The sequence below is a fragment of the Lepidochelys olivacea genome (assembly GCF_965140295.1).
Source record: "Lepidochelys olivacea isolate rLepOli2 genome assembly, chromosome: 4".
Classification (NCBI taxonomy): domain Eukaryota; kingdom Metazoa; phylum Chordata; order Testudines; family Cheloniidae; genus Lepidochelys; species Lepidochelys olivacea.
The window spans coordinates 37,075,297-37,093,833 of NC_140414.1; the positions used below are offsets into that span (position 1 = coordinate 37,075,297).

An 18,537-nucleotide genomic window follows, 5' to 3' on the forward strand; every position below is an offset into this window, starting at 1 on the left:
TTGAATTCACGTCAGAACTCTGATCTATACTGTGTTATTACCTACGATATTTTCTATGGCACAAAAAAACCCAACTCATACAATCTGCATTTGTTATCACCTATACCTCCTTTTAAAATGCTTCTCAGAGGTTACCTAGCATATTATCATGCTACTGCAATTTGATTCCTCCAGTAACATCAGAAAAATTAATAAAAACTCTGTTAACAAATAGCTTAGTATAATGTGATAACCTTGCTAAAAGCAGTGTATGTCATAATTAATATTTATTAACATTCCCATATTGACAGTCAGTGAACTATGACAAGGCTCACGGGCATTCATGGCAGCTTGAGGCAAAATTAAGTATGGGCAGACATGGCTGAAGTTGAAGTTGTATTCTATTACACACATGCAAATAGACATGTTTTCATAAATAAGCAGCTAAGATGGTGTAAACAAAAGAACTGTAAAGATATTTGTTGAATGTACCCCATTCTGTGATGCAGGTCATTAAGAAAGGTCAGAAGCACTCTTACTGGCATCTTTGGAGCACCAACGATTTTCTGCAACAGTTACTATCAATGGAGCTCTTCACATATTATGGTTCTAAATATGTGTTTTCAATCTTCAAAAAACAGGGTCAGATATTTCATACAGTCTCTCTCTTTTTTTTCAGTATACATACATTGGTGACTCACTATTTCTCTGAATAGAAAGCCAACTAGTAATTCCTGGTGTAGTCTATATTTAATGTGTTCTAACACAGGGTGGGGTGGACAGCGTTCTTACTTGACGTATCTAATATTTTATTATAAAATTAATAATGTTTTGAAAGTGCTTTGAACATGACATATTTATGGTTTCTGGAACTCTTGCACCACACAAAATAAATCTCAATAATCCTAAATAATTTCAGGGTCATACACCGTAAGATTAAACAATACTTCAGTATATCGTACTTTAAATGTTCAAAATTCCTTACAATACTCTATAATTTGAAAATGGTTATCATAAAAAGAGTCATAAGCATATTTCAAGTCTACAGTACTATGAAAGCTAATAACTTCTTATTCATACACAATGCTACTACAATGTACAGTACACCTATAAGAACGTAAGAACAATTTATTTGGCTTAAGATTAATTGAACTACTTAATTAAGATACACTCAGGGAAATAAATCAGGAGAAATGACCTGGGCAAGAAAATAATTATAATATTTTTCAACTGAGCTCTAGCCAAAGCATTTAGCCAAACAGCCATGGAATGGGAGAAGGAGATCCTCTGAACTGGCCCACACCTTCCAGAACTTCAAAGGATATTCTTGAACTTTAAGAAAGGCATTTGAATTGACCAAGAATGCAGAAGGAAATTAAAATACAATATGGAACAGGATATCAAATTAAATTAAGGTTTACATAAAATCTGATTTTGTTCTTGTTTCTTTACAAAAAAAAAGAACCCACAATTTTTATTTAACCTGCAGCTCCCTGTTTTGAGAAGTTTAGCATCTTAAAGCCCTGATCCTGTAAATACTTATGAATTTGCTTAATCTTATTACTGGGGGTAGTCCCACTGATTTAATTTACTCACAGTAATAAAGTTTTAAGCATGTTTCTGTTTATAGGACTGGGGTATACATGACAAAATTAACAGAGAATCAACAATAAAATATACACCAGGAAGGAGGGGAGTCTAGAAATGACTGATTATGGAGACAAGATTATTTAGTTTTAACTTGTGTGTGTCTTGATGAATCAAAAAAGGTATGTTTTTTCTTTTACCACTGAACATAGTGGTAAAATTGGGGTGATGCTATTAAAGCAAATTGCTGTGCCAAAGAAATAATGTATAATTATGCAGTGTAATGTTTTACATGTTCAGTGAGCTATCTGAATGTTGATTAAACACAAGTGCATGGAAATGCATATTCCAGTCTACTTAAGCTTATTTAATTCAAATGTTTTTTCATTAACCAGTAACGCTTTTGCTCACAAGTAAGGTTGAAGCCTCATGCTGGACTATTATATTTTCAGGAGACACAAGTTTGTACTGAGCTAAGTCACATCAGTATACATTGAATAAGATGGCAGAGTTGCTGACCAGTGGCTAAAGGAACCTGAAGCAGCCTGCACTTTTATGGCTGTAGCTCACAAAAGCTTATGCTCAAATAAATTTGTTAGTCTCTAAGGTGCCACAAGTACTCCTTTTCTTTTTGCGAATACAGACTAACACGGCTGCTACTCTGAAACCTTTTATGTAAACAGTCTCTTATAAGTTTTGAATTTCAAGTGCAGACTGCTTTAAATAGTGCTTCTTTATTGGCTTTTAAACAACTTTTTGTATTTCTGCTCTAGTGACTGCTTCTGTAGCAAGAAATGCACTCCCAAAGGAGGGAAGGATAGAGCTATCATCATATAATGAGATAACCATAGTAATAGCATACGGAGCAAATCTGAACGAGTAATTCATTGAGGATAAATTTGACTAACTGCACCACTTCCTGTTTGTGGTATGTCAATCAGTGATTCAAATTTTTCAATTCATTAATTATTTTAAATTATTCTAAAGTTGACTGAGTTCTCCATGCTTTACTTGAACCCTGATAATGGACCTTACCCAAGCACCAGTGAAGACAATGGAGACTTTCTTGACTTCAGTGGGCTGTGATCCAGGCCCCAAACACTATCATAGGTTCACATAAGCCTAATTTTCCAAACCTATAAAATATTTGACATAAACATACATATGTTCAACAGAATGCTTAAAAATAGGACACCAGAAAAGAAAAAAAAATTGCCATTTATATACCTGGTAAATCTGAAAAGAGCAGAATGCATTCATTGAATCCATTAGCCAGAAGCCGGTCCCGCAGCTGTTGCAGAATAGCCACTCCAATACAGAATGGGAAGGAAGAATTGCCAAGCAGTAATGTATCCCACAGATGAAAAATCTTGTGCAGTGGAAAGACATCTGCAAGATGGCACGGGCAACAAAATATTAATTATAACACACAATGTTAAGGTTTAAAAATATACATGACTAACCTTCTATAAGTTTTATTGTTGCCTCAAAGTTACCGCTTTTTAATTTGGGAACAAACGAGACTAAACTTGCTTAGCCTCAGATTTGTTTTCATATGTAGATTTATTACTCCCTATGGCAATCAACACTTCATTTCAATGTTAAATATCTACTTCTGCGGATTATTTTCTTTTTTGCTGCTAAGTACACACTTTAGTGATATTTCTTTCTCTTTTGGAACAATCTGTAATTATGCATGAGTATACTACTGGAGGTGGGGGGAAGGGTGAGAGTGAAAAACAAATATATGCAATGCTTCTTAGCTGACTGAGCTTTCAGAAGGGATTTTTCTCCTTTGAAAACAAACGGTCACTTACTTTCTCGTAACTGTTATTCTTCAAGATGTATTATTCACGTCCATTCCACATTAGCTGTGCGCGCGCTGAGTGCACGAGCGTTGGAAACTTTTCCCCTTAGCGGCTCCCGTCGGGCCCCCCCGAGTGGCGCCACTGCGCCGTGCATATATACCCCCGCCGGCCCGACCCCCTCCAGTTCCTTCTTGCCAGTGACTCCGACAGAGGGGTAGGAGGGTGGGTGGTGGAATGGACGTGAACAACACATCTCAAAGAACAACAGTTACAAGAAAGTAAGTAACGTTTTTTTCTTCAAGTGCTTGTTCACGTCCATTCCACATTAGGTGAATTACAAGCTTACCTCTGGAGGAGGGTAGGAGTCATGGAACAACTGCTCGGAGGACCGCTCTGCCAACTGCTGCATCTCTGGCCTGCTGGTTGACCACATAGTGGGTCGTGAAGGTGTGCACCGAGGACCAGGTGGCTGCTCTGCAGATCTCCTGGATCGGGACCTGTGCCAGGAATGCCGTGGAAGCCGCCTGCGCCCTGGTCGAGTGGGCCGTGACCGGAACACCTGCGAGCTCATAGCACGCCTGGATGCAGCTTGTAATCCAAGATGAAAACTGCTGCGCTATCACTGGGAGGCTTTTTACCCTCTCGGCTACACCCACAAACAGCTGTGCGGATTTGTGAAAGGGTTTGGTGCGCTCGAAATAGAATGCCAGCACTCGACGCACATCCAGGGTGCGCTAGGTGCGGTGACTCAGGTCCGTATGGGGTTTCGGGAAGAACACCGGCAGACAAATGTCCTGGCCCAGATGGAATTGGGAGACCACCTTAGGGAGGAACTTGGGATACGGCCGGAGCTGCACCTTGTCCTTGTGAAATACTGCGTATGGTGGCTCAGAGGTGAGGGCCCTCAGTTCGGACACCCTTCTGGCCAAGGTAATGGCAACCATAAACGTTACCTTCCAGGAAAGGTGGAGGAGAGAAACAGGTAGTGAGGGACTCGAAAGGGGGTCCCATGAGTTTAGAAAGGACCAGGTTAAGGTTCCATGGAGGGACTGTGGGGTGGGAGTACGGGAACACCCCCTCCAACCCTTTAAGGAACCGCCCCACCATTGGGTGGGAAAACACCAAGCCCCCCGAGAACCCTGGATGGAAGGCGGAGATGGCTGCCAGGTGCACTCTGAGTGAGGTTGGGGCTAGCCCTTGCTGCTTGAGATGCAGGAGGTACTCCAGAATGGCTTGCACCAGGGCCTGGCCTGGCTGCACCTGTCGGCATTCACACCAACCCAAGAACCTTTTCCACTTGGCCTTGTAGGCCACCCTGGTAGAGGGCTTTCTACTGCCAAGCAGAATCTGCTGCACAGGAAGGGAGCACTGGCTCTCCAGGGCATTTAGCCACAGAGCCTCCAAGGCATCAGATGTAGTGACTGCAGATCGGGATGGAGAAGCCGCCCGCCGTCCTGTATAATGAGGCCCTAGTGTAGGGGCGGCACTACTGGGGCCTCCACCGACAGCTCTAGGAGCGATGTGTACCAGTGTTGGCAGGCCCAGGCTGGGGCTATGAAGATCACCACCACCCTGTCCCTGCGCACCTTGAGTAGGACTTTGTGCACCAAGGGGAGCGGGGAGAAGGCATACATCAAGGCCCCTCTCCACAGGATTGCAAACGCATCCGCAAGTGAGCCCGGGCTGCGGCCTTGGAATAAGCAAAACCATGGGCACTGGGCATTGGCCCTGGTGGCAAACAGATCTACCCGGGGAAACCCCACCTGCAGAAGAGCGAAAGCACCACGTCCGCCCTGAGCATCCACTCATGCATGTGATACGACCTGCTGAGGGAGTCCGCCAGCTCATTCCGCACCCCAGGGAGATAGGACGCCTCGAGGTGAATCGCATGGGCTATGCAAAGGAGGAGGAGGAGGAGGAGAGGAGGAGACCCTCGCAACAAAGTGGCGAGGAAGGAGCCCCGCCCTATGTAGTGTTGTCTGTCAGAACTGTCATGCTGTGACCACTCAGAGTGGTGTGAAAGATCTGGCAGGTGAGACGAACTGCCCTGAGCTCCTTCACGTTGAAATGGAGCGACCACTCTGCCTCGGACCACAACCCCTACGTCATGAGGTCCTCCAGGTGAGCCCCCCCATCCACACCAGCGTCAGGTCCGGAAGTGGGGCGGCAAAGGGTTCCCTTCGCAAACCACAGGTTGGGACTGCCACCACAGCAGGGAGTCCAGCACATCCCTTGGGGCTGTCACTACCAAGTGCAGGGGGCCCCTGCCTGAGCGGTACACCTGAGTGAGCCACACCTGCAGAGTCCTGAGTCTCAGTCTGGCATGCCTGACCACGTGCATGCATGCTGCCATGTGGCCCAGCAGCCGCAGGCAGCACCTGGCCATTATTGTTGGAAACTGGCGCAGGGAGGCCACTGCTTGTTGGATAGCCCGGAATTGGGATACCGGAAGGCTTGCCCTGGCTTGCATCACGTCCAGGACCGCCCCTATGAATTCCACTTTCTGCGTGAGTACGAGCATGGACTTGGAGACGTTGACCAGGAGCCCCAGCTCGCGGAACAATCTCAGGGCCACCTCCACATGGCCCCGCACCTCCACCTCGGATTGGCCCACCAGGAGCCAATCATCAAGGTACTGGTACACCCGGATTCTCTGCCTCCATAAGAAGGCCACCACCACCGCCATGCACTTCGTGAACATGCTTGGGGCTAGACCGAACGGGAGAACCACAAACGGATAACATTCTCGGCCCACGGTGAAGCGTAGGAACCGCCGATGTGCTGGGAAAATGGCGATATGAAAGTATGCGTCCTTCACTTCGAGGGCGGCTTATCAGTCCCCCGGATCCAGGGAAGGGATGATGGTGCCCAGAGAGACCATGTGGAACCAGGCCTTGATCAGGAATTTGTTGAGCCTGCGCAGGTTTAGGATTGGGCGAAGGCCCCCTTTGGCCTTGGGAATGAGGAAGTATCAGGAGTAGAACCCTTTTCCCCTTAGGCCGTGAGGCACTGCCTCTACCGCCCCCGCCCATAGCAGCGAGCGGACTTCCTCCTCTAGGAGATGCTCGTGAGAGGGGTCCCTGAAGAGGGACAGGGAAGGGGGGGGGTCGGAGGGGAGGAGGAAGGTGAACTGCAGAGAGTACCCGTTCCGCACCGTGCGTAAGACCCAACGGTCTGACGTCATGGTGGACCACGCATGGGAGAAACGGGACAGGCAGTTCAGGAAACAAAGGGACGGATCCGGTGACTGGTCTGGTATGCTGTTGTCGAGCACACTTTCAAAAGCCTGGCTTAGTGTCCGGCTAAGGTTTGTGCTGGCCTTGGTTCTGGCCTGGCGCATTACTGTTATTATTGTTGTTGCACCGTCGCCTGTTATCCCTGCCTCGCCTACGGTAAGGCTCATGCCTATGGCCAGGCTGGTACTGGCGTTGAGGGGGAGGCTATGGCTTAAAGGGCTTCCTCTGGGTCGCTGGGGTGTGCATACCCAGCGACTTGAGCGTAGCCCACGAGTCCTTGAGGCTATGCAGCCTCGCGTCTGTCTGGTCTGAGAAGAGCCCAGACCCTCCAAATATGCAGCCTCGCGTATTCTGGACTTCGTGGGGCAGCCTGACTCCTGGAGCCACGCAGAGCGCCTCATGACCACCCCTGAGGTGACTGTTCTAGCCGCCGTGTCTGCGGAATCCAGGGAGGCCTGGAGAGAGGTCTTGGCTACTGCCTTGCCCTCATCCACCAGGGCCGTGAACTCCTGTTGGGAACCTTGCAGGAGGTTGTCCTTAAACTTCCCCACAGCTGCTCAGGGGTTGAAATTGTGCCGGTTGAGGATGGCCTGCTGGTTAGCAATCCTTAACTGAAGGCCCCCAGATGAGTACACCTTTCTACCAAAAAGGTCCAGGGGTTTCACCTCCTTGGCCTTAGGGGCCGGGGCCTGCTGTCCATGGCGCTCCCTTTCGTGCACCGCCGAAACCACTAGGGAGCATGGGACTCAGGTGGCAGAACAGGAACTCATAGTCCTTAGATGGGACAAAGTATTTATGCTCCACTCCTTTAGCCGTTGGAGCACTGGAGGCCGGGGTCTGCCATATAGTCTTATAGTTAGACTGAATGGTCTTAATGAGCGGGAGCGCTATTCTGGATGGCCCTTTGGGGATCAAAATGTCCACCATGGGGTCCCCTGCTCAACCGTCTCCTCGGCCTGCAACCCCAAATTTTGGGCAACTCTGCGCAGCAGTTCCTGGTGGGCTCTATGGTCTATTGACAGAGGGCCGGATACCTCTGTACCGGCCACTGCCTCATCGGGGGAAGACGAGAAGGTTAGCTGCTGCTCGATCCCCTCTGGTTAGTCCTCCTGCTCCCCATCTCCTGTAGCAGGGGCCCCCGGCTCAGGCTGGGGCGGGAGTCCATGGGACAGCACCGGGCTCGGTGCCAGACTCTCCGGTCTACGTTGGGGAGATGCTGGAGGCCTGGGTACTGTTGCTCCCGGCACTGTCTGGCGTCAGTGCGGGGACTGGGACCGCTGCACCAAATAACTTGCCCTGGAAGGGGCCCTTTGGTGCTCCTAATAGGCCCAGGGGGTCCCGAAGGGCCAATGGCCTGGTGGCCCCCATTGAGGTTACCAGCTCCCCTGAGGGTCTCTGCTGTCCGGGCCCCGGTACAGGTAGCTATAGCGGCCGGAGCCGGTGCCGGACTGTGGAAACGCTGATCGCGAAGGCCATGGCGGTGCCAACAATCTGCACCAGTGGGAGAATGAGTGGCTCCTGGCTGAGCAGGATCGGGAGCAGCATCGGTACCCCCAGGACTGGGACCAGCGTTCCCTGGACCGGGACCATCTGTGGGAGACCTCTGGTGAGGGTAGTCTCAACTCCTCCTGGTGCTGGTCTCTGGGTGGTGCCGGAGAACGGTGTGCCCTTCCTGGCGCTTCTTCGCAATTGACCCACTGCCAGTGCTGCAACCTCCTTCTGGGCCGCTGACAAGTGCGAGTCTGTGGAGTCGGAGCTCGACCAGGACCAACTGCAGGAGCAGTGCCGGTACGGTGTCTTCGAGCGGCACACCATTGCCGGCTTACCCCTCGACGGTGCCAGAGGAATGGGTGCCAGAGGGTTCTCCCCATACAGGAGGGGACTCGCCGCCGAATGCTCGATGAGGTCCTATGCGGCCTCAAAGGTGCCAGGCGTGGAGGGCTGATCCGTTATGCCCTTGAGCCCATTGTCCGCACTGAGCTCACTTAGGTCTGGGCTCGGTGGGGCTTGTGCCGCCGGGACTGCCTGTGTCAGCACCAGTACCGTGGCCTTCCCGCTCTTGTCAGTGCTCGGGGCCTTGGGAGGCGCCAGCCTCCTGTGCGGGGAACGACCAGGCCTTCCTTTCGGCTGCGCCGGGGGCCGCACCGGGGAGGACGATCAATGCCGGGGCCTAGCCTGACGCTCTGGGGCCAACAGTTTACGTTGCTTCGCCAGTGCTGGGTCTCCCGACGGCTCCAGGGCACTACGCACCAAGGAAGCCTGAGCCAGCATTGGGTGCTCCGGGGCCGGCGGCTGAAGTGCGGCCTCCATCAACCGTTGTTTTAGGCGAAAGTCTCTTTCTTTCCTTGTCCTTCGCTTGAACGTCTTGCTAATCCTACACCTTTCAGTTTGATGTCCGTCCCCCAGGCAACGTAGACATGAGTCGTGGGGGGTCACTAACTGGCACAGGTTTGCGGCATGTGGCACAAGCTTTGAAGCCGTGGGCTTGCGACATGCCCCGCGGCCGGTGCTGGAGGCCTCCAAGCACCTAATCACTTAAGTTTTCACAATCTATATGTAAACGAACTGATAATAGCTACTCTAAAGGCTAAGGGACTGCTCTTCTACCAGAGAGAGAGAGAGAGAGAGAGAGAGAAAACTTGTTCCAAAGCTGCCACGGACCGTAAGAAGGAACTGGAGGGGGTTGGGCCAGCGGGCGTATATATGCGAGGTGCAGTGGCACCACTCAGGTGGCCCGCCGGGAGCCGGTAAGGGAAAAAGTTTCTGACGCTCGTGCACGCAGCACGCGCACACCTAATGTGGAATAGATGTGAACAAGCACTCGAAGAAGAACCTTTTCTTTCAGGAAAAAAAGGACTAATGGCAATCTGCACATAAAATACTCCAGATGACTTTATCCTATCCAGCACGCTTAAATAATCTTTTTTTTTAACTATCTGTGAATAGAGGAAAAATGGGTAGAATTGCTATGCTCACAAAAGGTTTAACTGAATGGACCAACAGTAGTCAATAGACAACACTGCTTTATTGCACAGGCAATCTTTAACTCTCTGATATTTCATCAGTATATAAAACTTGCATTCTTTTCCTAATAGGAAAACTGATCAATTATTTTTTAATTAACTCCAATGCCATCTGATATGAAATTGGAAACCATATCTCAGAGGGGAAGAGGAAGTATAATGGATTATTCCTACTTTACAATTGAAATAATGCATTATCTCCATATAGAATCATCTCTATCATTTAACCTTACTCAGGTACAATACTCCTTTTGTCCAAGGAACAATATAAAATCATGGTAGGGTAGTAACAGATCTGTGCAATAGTAAAGTATTGGTTTATACAATTAAGGTGTATTTACATATGCTGGCCTTTAACCCAATAAAGTCACTATCATTTTCTCACCTCAAAAAATTGGCTCTACTTTTTTTAAAATGTGACAAATTATATATGAAGATTTTCTGTCTAGGTAAGGGCTTCCTCCTTCAGTACTGATCCCTGGTTTCAGGAATAAGAAAAAGTACCAGTTGCCATGGAATCTATATACAGTATGACACAACAGAGGTCTATAAAATCAGGAACAGTATAGAGAAAGTGAATAGGGAAGTGTTACCTATTCACATAAAACAGAACGAGGGATCACCTGATTAAATTAGTAGGCAGAAGCTTTAAAACAAACATAGGGCAGTTCTTCTTGACATAATGCAGTGAATTCATTGCCATGGATATTGGGATGTATAACTTGGTTCAAAAAATAATTAAATAAGTTCATGGAGGATACAAATTACAACTAGGGGAAGCCTGGAACATGTAACAGATCTCTGAAATGGGAGGCTCCCCCCTCCCAAAAGCTGGAAGAGGCCAGTTTTCTCATAGATGCATGGAACTGAAAAGACTGGTTTTCAGTGTACTAAACCAAAGTCCCTGTGGACTCCAGTTAACCTGGGGTGAATCTGAACTAGCCATCTAGGAGTGAAGGGTCTATATTCTTCCCTTTTAAACTGAAATGTATATTCTATGGAAAAATGGGAGAAGTTAAACATACAATGTTGATATTTAACCAAAGAAAAAAAATATACTCACGTGTAAACATTGTGAGAAACCAAGGAATAGCATACAGCTACAAGAGAAAGAGAAGGGATAAAAAACACATTTTGTTATGTGCTGAAGGCCTTGTCAAGGTTGATTTTCTATTACATTTAAAGCTGTATAGCATTTCAAGTTTCAGTGATAAGACCATTTTCACATAAATGTAACTTATACAGAACTTCACGTTTGGGGCTGAATTTTCCTTTGCTTAAAGGCTGAGCAGAATCGTCTCAGCCACTTTTAAGTTTCATGGAAATTAAAAAACCAAAGCCTTGTTTGATTAAATGATCACAGTTCCCATCCCACTTACACATACAGATAACTCAAAAACGACTGATCTTGGACATCTGAAAGTTGGCATTCAATGAATCTTCATTGAAGAGTACATAGCCAAGTATGAAAAACCAAACAGTTTAGATAATGAAGTTATGAACAACAGGAAATTGTTCCTTGCAGTAGAACATTCAGCAAGATGTGGGTATTCACACTTATTGAGAAGAGCACTGGGCATATCTGCTTCCCCCCACACCCCCTGTATGGACATCTATTAAATGTGATCCTAATGTACCAAGGGAACATTTTTCAATGAATGGCAATAGGTACAATTCAGCCTTAAGGACTTAAAGCACTTATCAACGTATTGTATGCATTTAGCAGTTTAGGTGCTTATGCCTAATGTTTATGTCATGTGAAGGATTTGAGGTGGTGTAGGCACTTATCCTGCTATGAGGAGCGTAAGCATTTATGTTGCTTTAAGGGCTCTCTAGGCCGTAAAAACTTTATGCTACTGTAAGCTTTCGAACAGTTTACGTTATGCATGTATAGCACTGTAAATATGAAAGGCAGTTAAAAAGGTACGTCCTCTTCAGTAACTGAGACAGTTTAAGTGCTTATGCCACTTCAAGCATAATTCTTAATTTTAAAGAAAATACTAAGAAAATTAAATCTATGTGGATACTATGTTGAAGTTGCACAGAAAGTCACTGCAAGTCAGGAATGCAAAAGTTAAAAATCCAATATCAAATTTAATTCAACTGTACATATACAGTATTTTCCATTTCTGGAGAGGTTCTTTTTAGTTAGTTAAATGTATAGCTTAGTATATTACTCTTTATGTCATGAAATGCACAAGTTAGTGCTGCTAATGAACCTTCATTTTGCATTTCCTTATGTCTAGTGACTAAATGAACAAGCTTAATATTGCAGTAGTGTGTTTTTTGTATTAAATACACTCTTAACTGGTCAGGCTGATGAATGTATGTCTGTTGCAGTACTCCTTGGCATAGAGCTCTCCAAAATTTATTATAATAGCTACTCTATGTGTACCTTTCTTCTAACCAACTATTCATAACAGCAGCAGAAAAGCTGAGATGACTAAACTTGCCAGTATTTTCAGCATTCACACAGGTCTTTATGAATGGACCTCACTATACAGAAAGGTTCCGTTTCTGATAGTAAAAATTCCTCTACCATTGTTGATGGGATACACCAGCACAATCTACTTCCACACGTGTATTTTTGTAAAGCATTCCATCAACAACTTCATATTCCCCACTACCATCTGAAAAGCCTGCAATAGTGCTTTTGCCCTGCCATTACGTTTGAAATAATTTGTTCACATGCAAGAATGTGCAGTATATCCACTAGAAAAGACGACTCCAGATATGCTGAATGCTTTGTCTTTAGGTATATCTACATGGAGATTAAAGCTCCATGGCATGGACCTGGCTGACCTGGGTCAGCTGACTCCGGCTTGTGGGGCTTGGGCTGTGGACCAAAAATTGTTGTGTAAACATTCATGCTTGGGCTGCAGCCTGAACTCTGGGACTCTCCACCCTCACGGAGTCCCAGAGCTTGGGCTCCAGCCTGAGTCCGAATATCCACACAGCAATTATTCAGCCCCACTGCCCAAGCCCCATGAGCCCAAGTCAGCTGGCTCAGGCCAGCCGCAGGTTTTTATCCCCATGTAGACATACCTTTTGCTTTCGAGATAGAAATTGACCACAGCAAAATACCTGAGCCCCCCTTGTTCATAAATTATTTCGTTGAGAACTGGAAGTAGATCAGTTCAGACTCACAATTTGATTTTTAAAAAAACTGTATTAGCCAAGTAGACTTGCATACATTCAAAATTACACACACAGAAATGTAAATACCAACACCTATAGCTTTAGCTGTGTACACATTTTTTCAACACACAAGTAAAAGAAATATACAGAACTATTGGACATAACAGAAAACACTAACATGCTATAAATATGACAAATAGTAAAAAACTTTATCCCTAAAAGACAGACCTGGCTATAAATGTCACTCACCAATCCTGACAACTACCCAATATGTCAAAAAATTAGGCCAGACAATCTTTAAGTAGTAGGTAGTTATTAGGGAAATTACAATAGGAGTTGAAGGGGAAATTATCCTTGTTATTTTCTACAATATAATGCTACAAGAAGGGGTAGAGGTAAGAATAAAAATATGATAATTTATCTCCAGTACTTTTATTGCAAAGAGAGCTACCGCATTGTTCAGCATCCCTCCTTCATGTCTTATTATTCCACTGTAACAGGTCAAAAGTGGAAAATGAAGATCCAAAAGGAGAACAACATGTATCTGGTTTAAAGTACTTGCCTCACAAACGTGAATTTAAAACAAATATGCTGCCATATGTACATAGTCAAACCACTATACTCTAAATAAAGATATTCTTAGTAAATATTGCCCCCTAGCAACATCTGGGAAGAATAACTGCATGGTAGGACTGGCTAAAACTTTCACCGTTTTCAACCTTTTTCCACTGGAGCTCAAACTGCAATGGGTTTGCAGACTGGTGGGTCTCCCTGTATCTTCCCTTCAAATGAGTATTGCTCAGTATTTTAAAGAAAATTTACACAGTACTCAATAAGAGCAATATTTGAACTTCATAGACACTAAGTCACATGAAAAAACAGATCAGCTGAACTTCCACATCAAAAGAGAATTAGTAAAAACAATGAATCAAAATATATACTTTCATTACAACTGTAAAAGTACATTTATCTGAGAAACAGCCTGAGATCATGAGTTGCAGTCCCATAATTATCAATGTTTAATAGATAAGGTTGAGTTCAGCTGTACACATAAAATCAGCGATACAACCACTTTTTTTAAATCTATGAAGAATACGGCCTATCCTCCCCAAAATTAATGCAATCATCATTTGAATGCACAACGAGTTTCCTGAGAATTTACAAAAAGTAGATTTACCCATTAGGTATACATTTTGAGAAGGAAATTTCCAGACAAAAACTTTGTTAAGATAGAGTTAAGGTTGAGAGTATCTATTACTACTTAGGAGTAAAATTACAGGATAATCATCATCAACATAATCTACAAAACAACCCAAGTCTGAAGACAATTGGTTCAGTATTTTTTATTAATTGGCAAAGCAATTCTTCAAAGAGAAAAATTAATTACTGTAACTGCCAACACATGTGATATACATTTCTTTAAGTGGCAAATTTATAAACTGAACAAACATATCTACTATACATATTTAGTGTGATTTTCAAACACTCACAACTTTGGTAAATTTAAACATTTTTCCTCACAAACCAAATACAGGAACATATGAATTGCCATACTAGATCAGACCCAAGGTCCATCAACTCTCTGTACCCTGTCTCTTAAAAAGGCTACTTCAGATGCTACAGAAAGCATAAGAATCCTAAAGAGGACAAATGTGAGATAGTCTGCCTCCCACATCAGGTCTCCTCCTCCTAGTTAGAGACTGGCTTAAACCCTGAAGCATCAGGTTTAATGTCCCTTCCAAGGTTTTTATAATTGTGACAACCCCGCGTATTCCTGATAGCCATATAAACGTTGAGTCCTATTCTGAATCTTGGTAAGTTTTTGGCCTCACTGACTTCTTGTGAAGAAGTGGAAGCCAAGCACAGAGAATTAAAAATTACTTGCCCCAGGTTACCGAGCAATATTGTGGCAGAATGGCAGGACTAAAACTCAAATTTTATACCTCCTATTTCAGTGCCCTATCCAGATACTGGTAATGAAGGCCCTGAAACTCTAAACACTTTAGCACATGCTTAATTTTAATTTCTATAGCACTGTGTAAGTGCTTAAATGAACTATTCATATGCTTAAAGTTAAGCACATGTATAAATGTTTGAAGGACTGGGGACAGAGTACCCATAAGCGGGCAAGATAAATGTAAAGGATTAAACCTAATTCCATCCATCCCCATCTCTCATTCCAAATATGTAAAACACAAAACAATTGCTTTCCTATTAAATAAAAATTAAAAACCAGCCGTCAAACACTCCTGACTGAACAAGTGCGTGCTTGCAAGACAGAAAAGTATATTTCAGTAAGGACAATTTAATTCAGGCTTCCAAATGTAGTTACAAACAAACAGGAAAATAAAAAGAACGAAAAATATGTTGGCAACGGTGTTCTTTTAACTCTAGTTAGATAAAGCCTTATTACAGATACCTCCTGCATATCACTGAATCCAATTTGAGGTCTGTCTACAACAGCACCATTACCAAGATGATATTAAGTAACTGCAGCCAGACTTTGTCATCTCTGTTAATGGCCAGCTGACAACTGTGTCTAGCTTCTATTATTTGCAGTTGAAAGCTATTCAGAATAATTTATGGATACAGTTTCCCTTATAGTAAAGTGGCTCATTTCCTTGTCTCTCTTCCCTTAAAAATGGACGGATTTTGATGTTAGAATTATTTAGTAAAATACAGAACAGATGTTATAAAACATTATATAAGTTCATACTCCACAACAGTGAAAAAGAAAAAAAACCCTGTAAAATTCACCTTACGGATATCTCCATTTACATGTAAATCACATAGCCACTGCAATATATTTAATCCAGGCACCACATCAGCTAACAATATTCACAACTATTCAAGCTTCAGCAGCGTTCAATATTCTGAGAGCTACATGACCCAAAGTAAATGGAAGGGTGCCAGGAAACACAATCCTTCCTGCAGCGGGAGCCTGCCTTTCAATGATGAAAGATTAATCAGGGTTTACTTTGATAGGATTAGTACTCAAGCACGAAACTCTGGTTCGGATCTCATTACTGAAGTGCATATCCTTCACCTTGATGGATCTGGGCTGTCTTGCTACAGGTGCAAAAACACTCCTCTCTCTTACTAATCTAAAAGGCAGAACCCAGAACAGAAATATTTTAATGTGACAGGTGATTTAGGAAGAATGACTCCTCTTAGGAGGTGTAGCTAGCCTTTAGAACAGTCGGGGATTGCCAATACATTTATTTGTATGATGCAAATACTTTTTAAAAAAAATTTATAGTTGTACATCCTAATTGGTATATATTTTGGATTCTCTAGTCTACTCCCTTCATTTGTCATCTATCTTAGGCTTTCGGGTCTCTGGGACAGGGCCTGAGTATGCCTGTGCATCTGTATAGCAACCAGCATAGTGGAGTCTTGATACTGATGAGGACTCCTGGCTACTACCATAATACAAATAATTAAAAATATGTACAAATAAATGGTTTGTTTATTCATATCTCATCTACAATTTGTCTGAAGGCCCATAAGAGGCCCATGATTGGAGTCATTGTCTGAGGAGCTCTGCAGATGGTTTTCTGCAGTGGGTCCACGTAGGATGGTATGGATGGCAATGATAGGGATAGGCAAAAGGATGGGTCAGGGAACGTACATATGTACACGTTCTATGTTGCTATTCCAATTCACATACTGAATTAATGGCCAAAGTGTGTTTGGATGGCTATGCTGTAGCCCTGTGCCCCAGCCCCATGTTGGGAGCTTGCATTTTGCTTTTTCAAAGTCCTGTGCATTTCATCTACATAAAACCCTGATTTCACCGGCTTTATATAGATGAATAGATTTCTTCCCCCCTTGACACTAGCCTGAAGTGATGCATATGGCCTAGTAAGGTCTTTTCTACACCGAAGTAAGTTTAACCCATCCATGTGTAACCCACTACATTAGCCGGTCTCTTCAGCTGACTGGACGTATTACGTTAGTTTTTAAGTGTCGCTATATCCCATCTGAAGTTGGATCATTTATAAACAACCCTATTTATCACCCTGAAACACTGTTATCAAAAAGAAAAAAAACTGTACAACAGACTTAATTTATGCTTTCCTGGCAAAAGCTTCATTTGAGGCCACAAACCTGATAATTACATGCATAAGTATCCTTTAAATATGAAACTCCTGATCACTTCATGAGTATACACAAATTCATACAGAAGTTGTGTATGAAAAAATCAGTTCTGCAAATTTGGCCCTGTAACAGCAGGCAATTTCTGCAAAAGCACTGATTTACCTTTAACATTTTTGAAGGAACATAGTTTTTTAATAAAATGATAATCATGACTGTTCAGAAAATATATTCCTGAACCAAACACCTTATATTTCCCCTCTTTCCACTGAACCTGTATTCCCCTCTTCCATGGTGATGATTCCCTCCTTTCTCCCCGCCCACACTGATTATTACATGTACTGTCATGAAGCTTGCCATGTATTTTTAATGACTTCTTTTTATAACCTGACCAGACTTTTTGAAGAGTGCTGCCCGTATCAGTTAACAATGCTTCTCTTTAGAGTCTTCAATGTGTCACCTCAGTACAGGCTTAAGGTATATCTACAATACAGAGACTATGTCACTATAGCTATGCAGGCATAATCCTGTAGTGTTGACGTAGCCTAGTTTGATGGAAATGTTTTTTCCATTGGTGTAGGAAAACTACCACCTTAGAATGAAAACATTTTTCTACCAACATAGCTGTGTCTACAGGTTTAGGGGAGGATTAGGTGAGCATTATGTCGTCGATCAGGGGTGTGATTTTTGATATTGATATTTTTCTTTTAAGAATGAAGTTGAACAACAACAAAAAGTTTAACTATCTCATCATAAGTGAGGCTACGATTTTGACACGGAGGTCGCAGAAGTTATGGAATCTGTGACTTCCAAAGAGCTCCGTGACTTCAGCCCCAGCAGCTGGGAGCTGCATGGTCCTGCCGCCTCCCGCAGCAACAGGGAGCCACCTGAGACAATGGCCCCCAAGCCCCCGGCCGCCGAAGGCAGGGGAGTACCCTAGCAGCTCCACTGCTGCCGCAGCAGGGGACACCGGCAGTTCCTCCCCAATAGGGAGTGGACAGGGGAACCCTGCAGCTCTAAGCCCCCTTGAGCTTCCAGCCACTCTGCATCTGCCCAGTCCCTTCCCACTTTATCATGGATAATTTTAGTAAAAGTCAGGGACAGGTCACGGGCTAATGTGAATTTTTCTATCTTGCCCACGACCTGTCCATGACTTTTACTAAAAATATCCATGACAAAATTTTAGCCTTAATCATAAGCCCTTCGAGAAGTGCCACCCACCAGAATCAACGGGTAGGGGCCAGTGGTGGAAGGGAAGCAGTCCCAGTAGCAAGGGAGGGAGACACTCGCCAAGGGACAATAAATAGCTCCTACCCTGAGAATCTCCAACACCCATTGGCCAGCTGTGGGAGAGGCGTGCTGATTGGACAGCACTCCCCAGGTCCCAGGGTTTAGCCCAAGGCAGGGACCATATGGAACATCTTTTGGCTCAGTTCAAGCAGACCATTCTATCCACCCAAAATAGGGATGGGAACCTGGCCTGACAGATGCTGTGGGACTATCCCATTGCCTGTTCAGGGGGTCATGAAGGAATTTTTTCTCCCATGGGACAACTGAAGGAGGACCATGAAGATTTTTGCCTTCCTCGTAGCACCTGCAAGCCACAGTGGGTTGTAAGTAGGAACTCACTTAGGCCTGATCTACACTGGAGGGAGAAGGGGTGTTGAT

The 18,537-nt window shown here is 44.4% G+C and overlaps 1 protein-coding gene across 5 annotated transcripts in view; it reads right to left on the reverse strand.

Moving 5' to 3' along the window:
• Positions 1–18,537, reverse strand: part of TBCK (TBC1 domain containing kinase) — a 210,826-nt gene that overhangs the window by 96,545 nt on the left and 95,744 nt on the right. For all 5 annotated transcript variants that reach the window (XR_014711230.1, XR_014711231.1, XM_084625510.1 and 2 more), the window contains exons 21-22: positions 10,697–10,733; positions 2,794–2,955 (exon numbers count right to left, since the gene is read on the reverse strand). Coding sequence is in view for 3 of the 5 variants with exons in the window: in XM_084625510.1 (XP_084481636.1) it covers positions 2,794–2,955; positions 10,697–10,733 (199 nt within the window). In the remaining 2 variants the exon portion in view is untranslated. The remainder of the gene's footprint in view (positions 1–2,793; positions 2,956–10,696; positions 10,734–18,537) is intronic.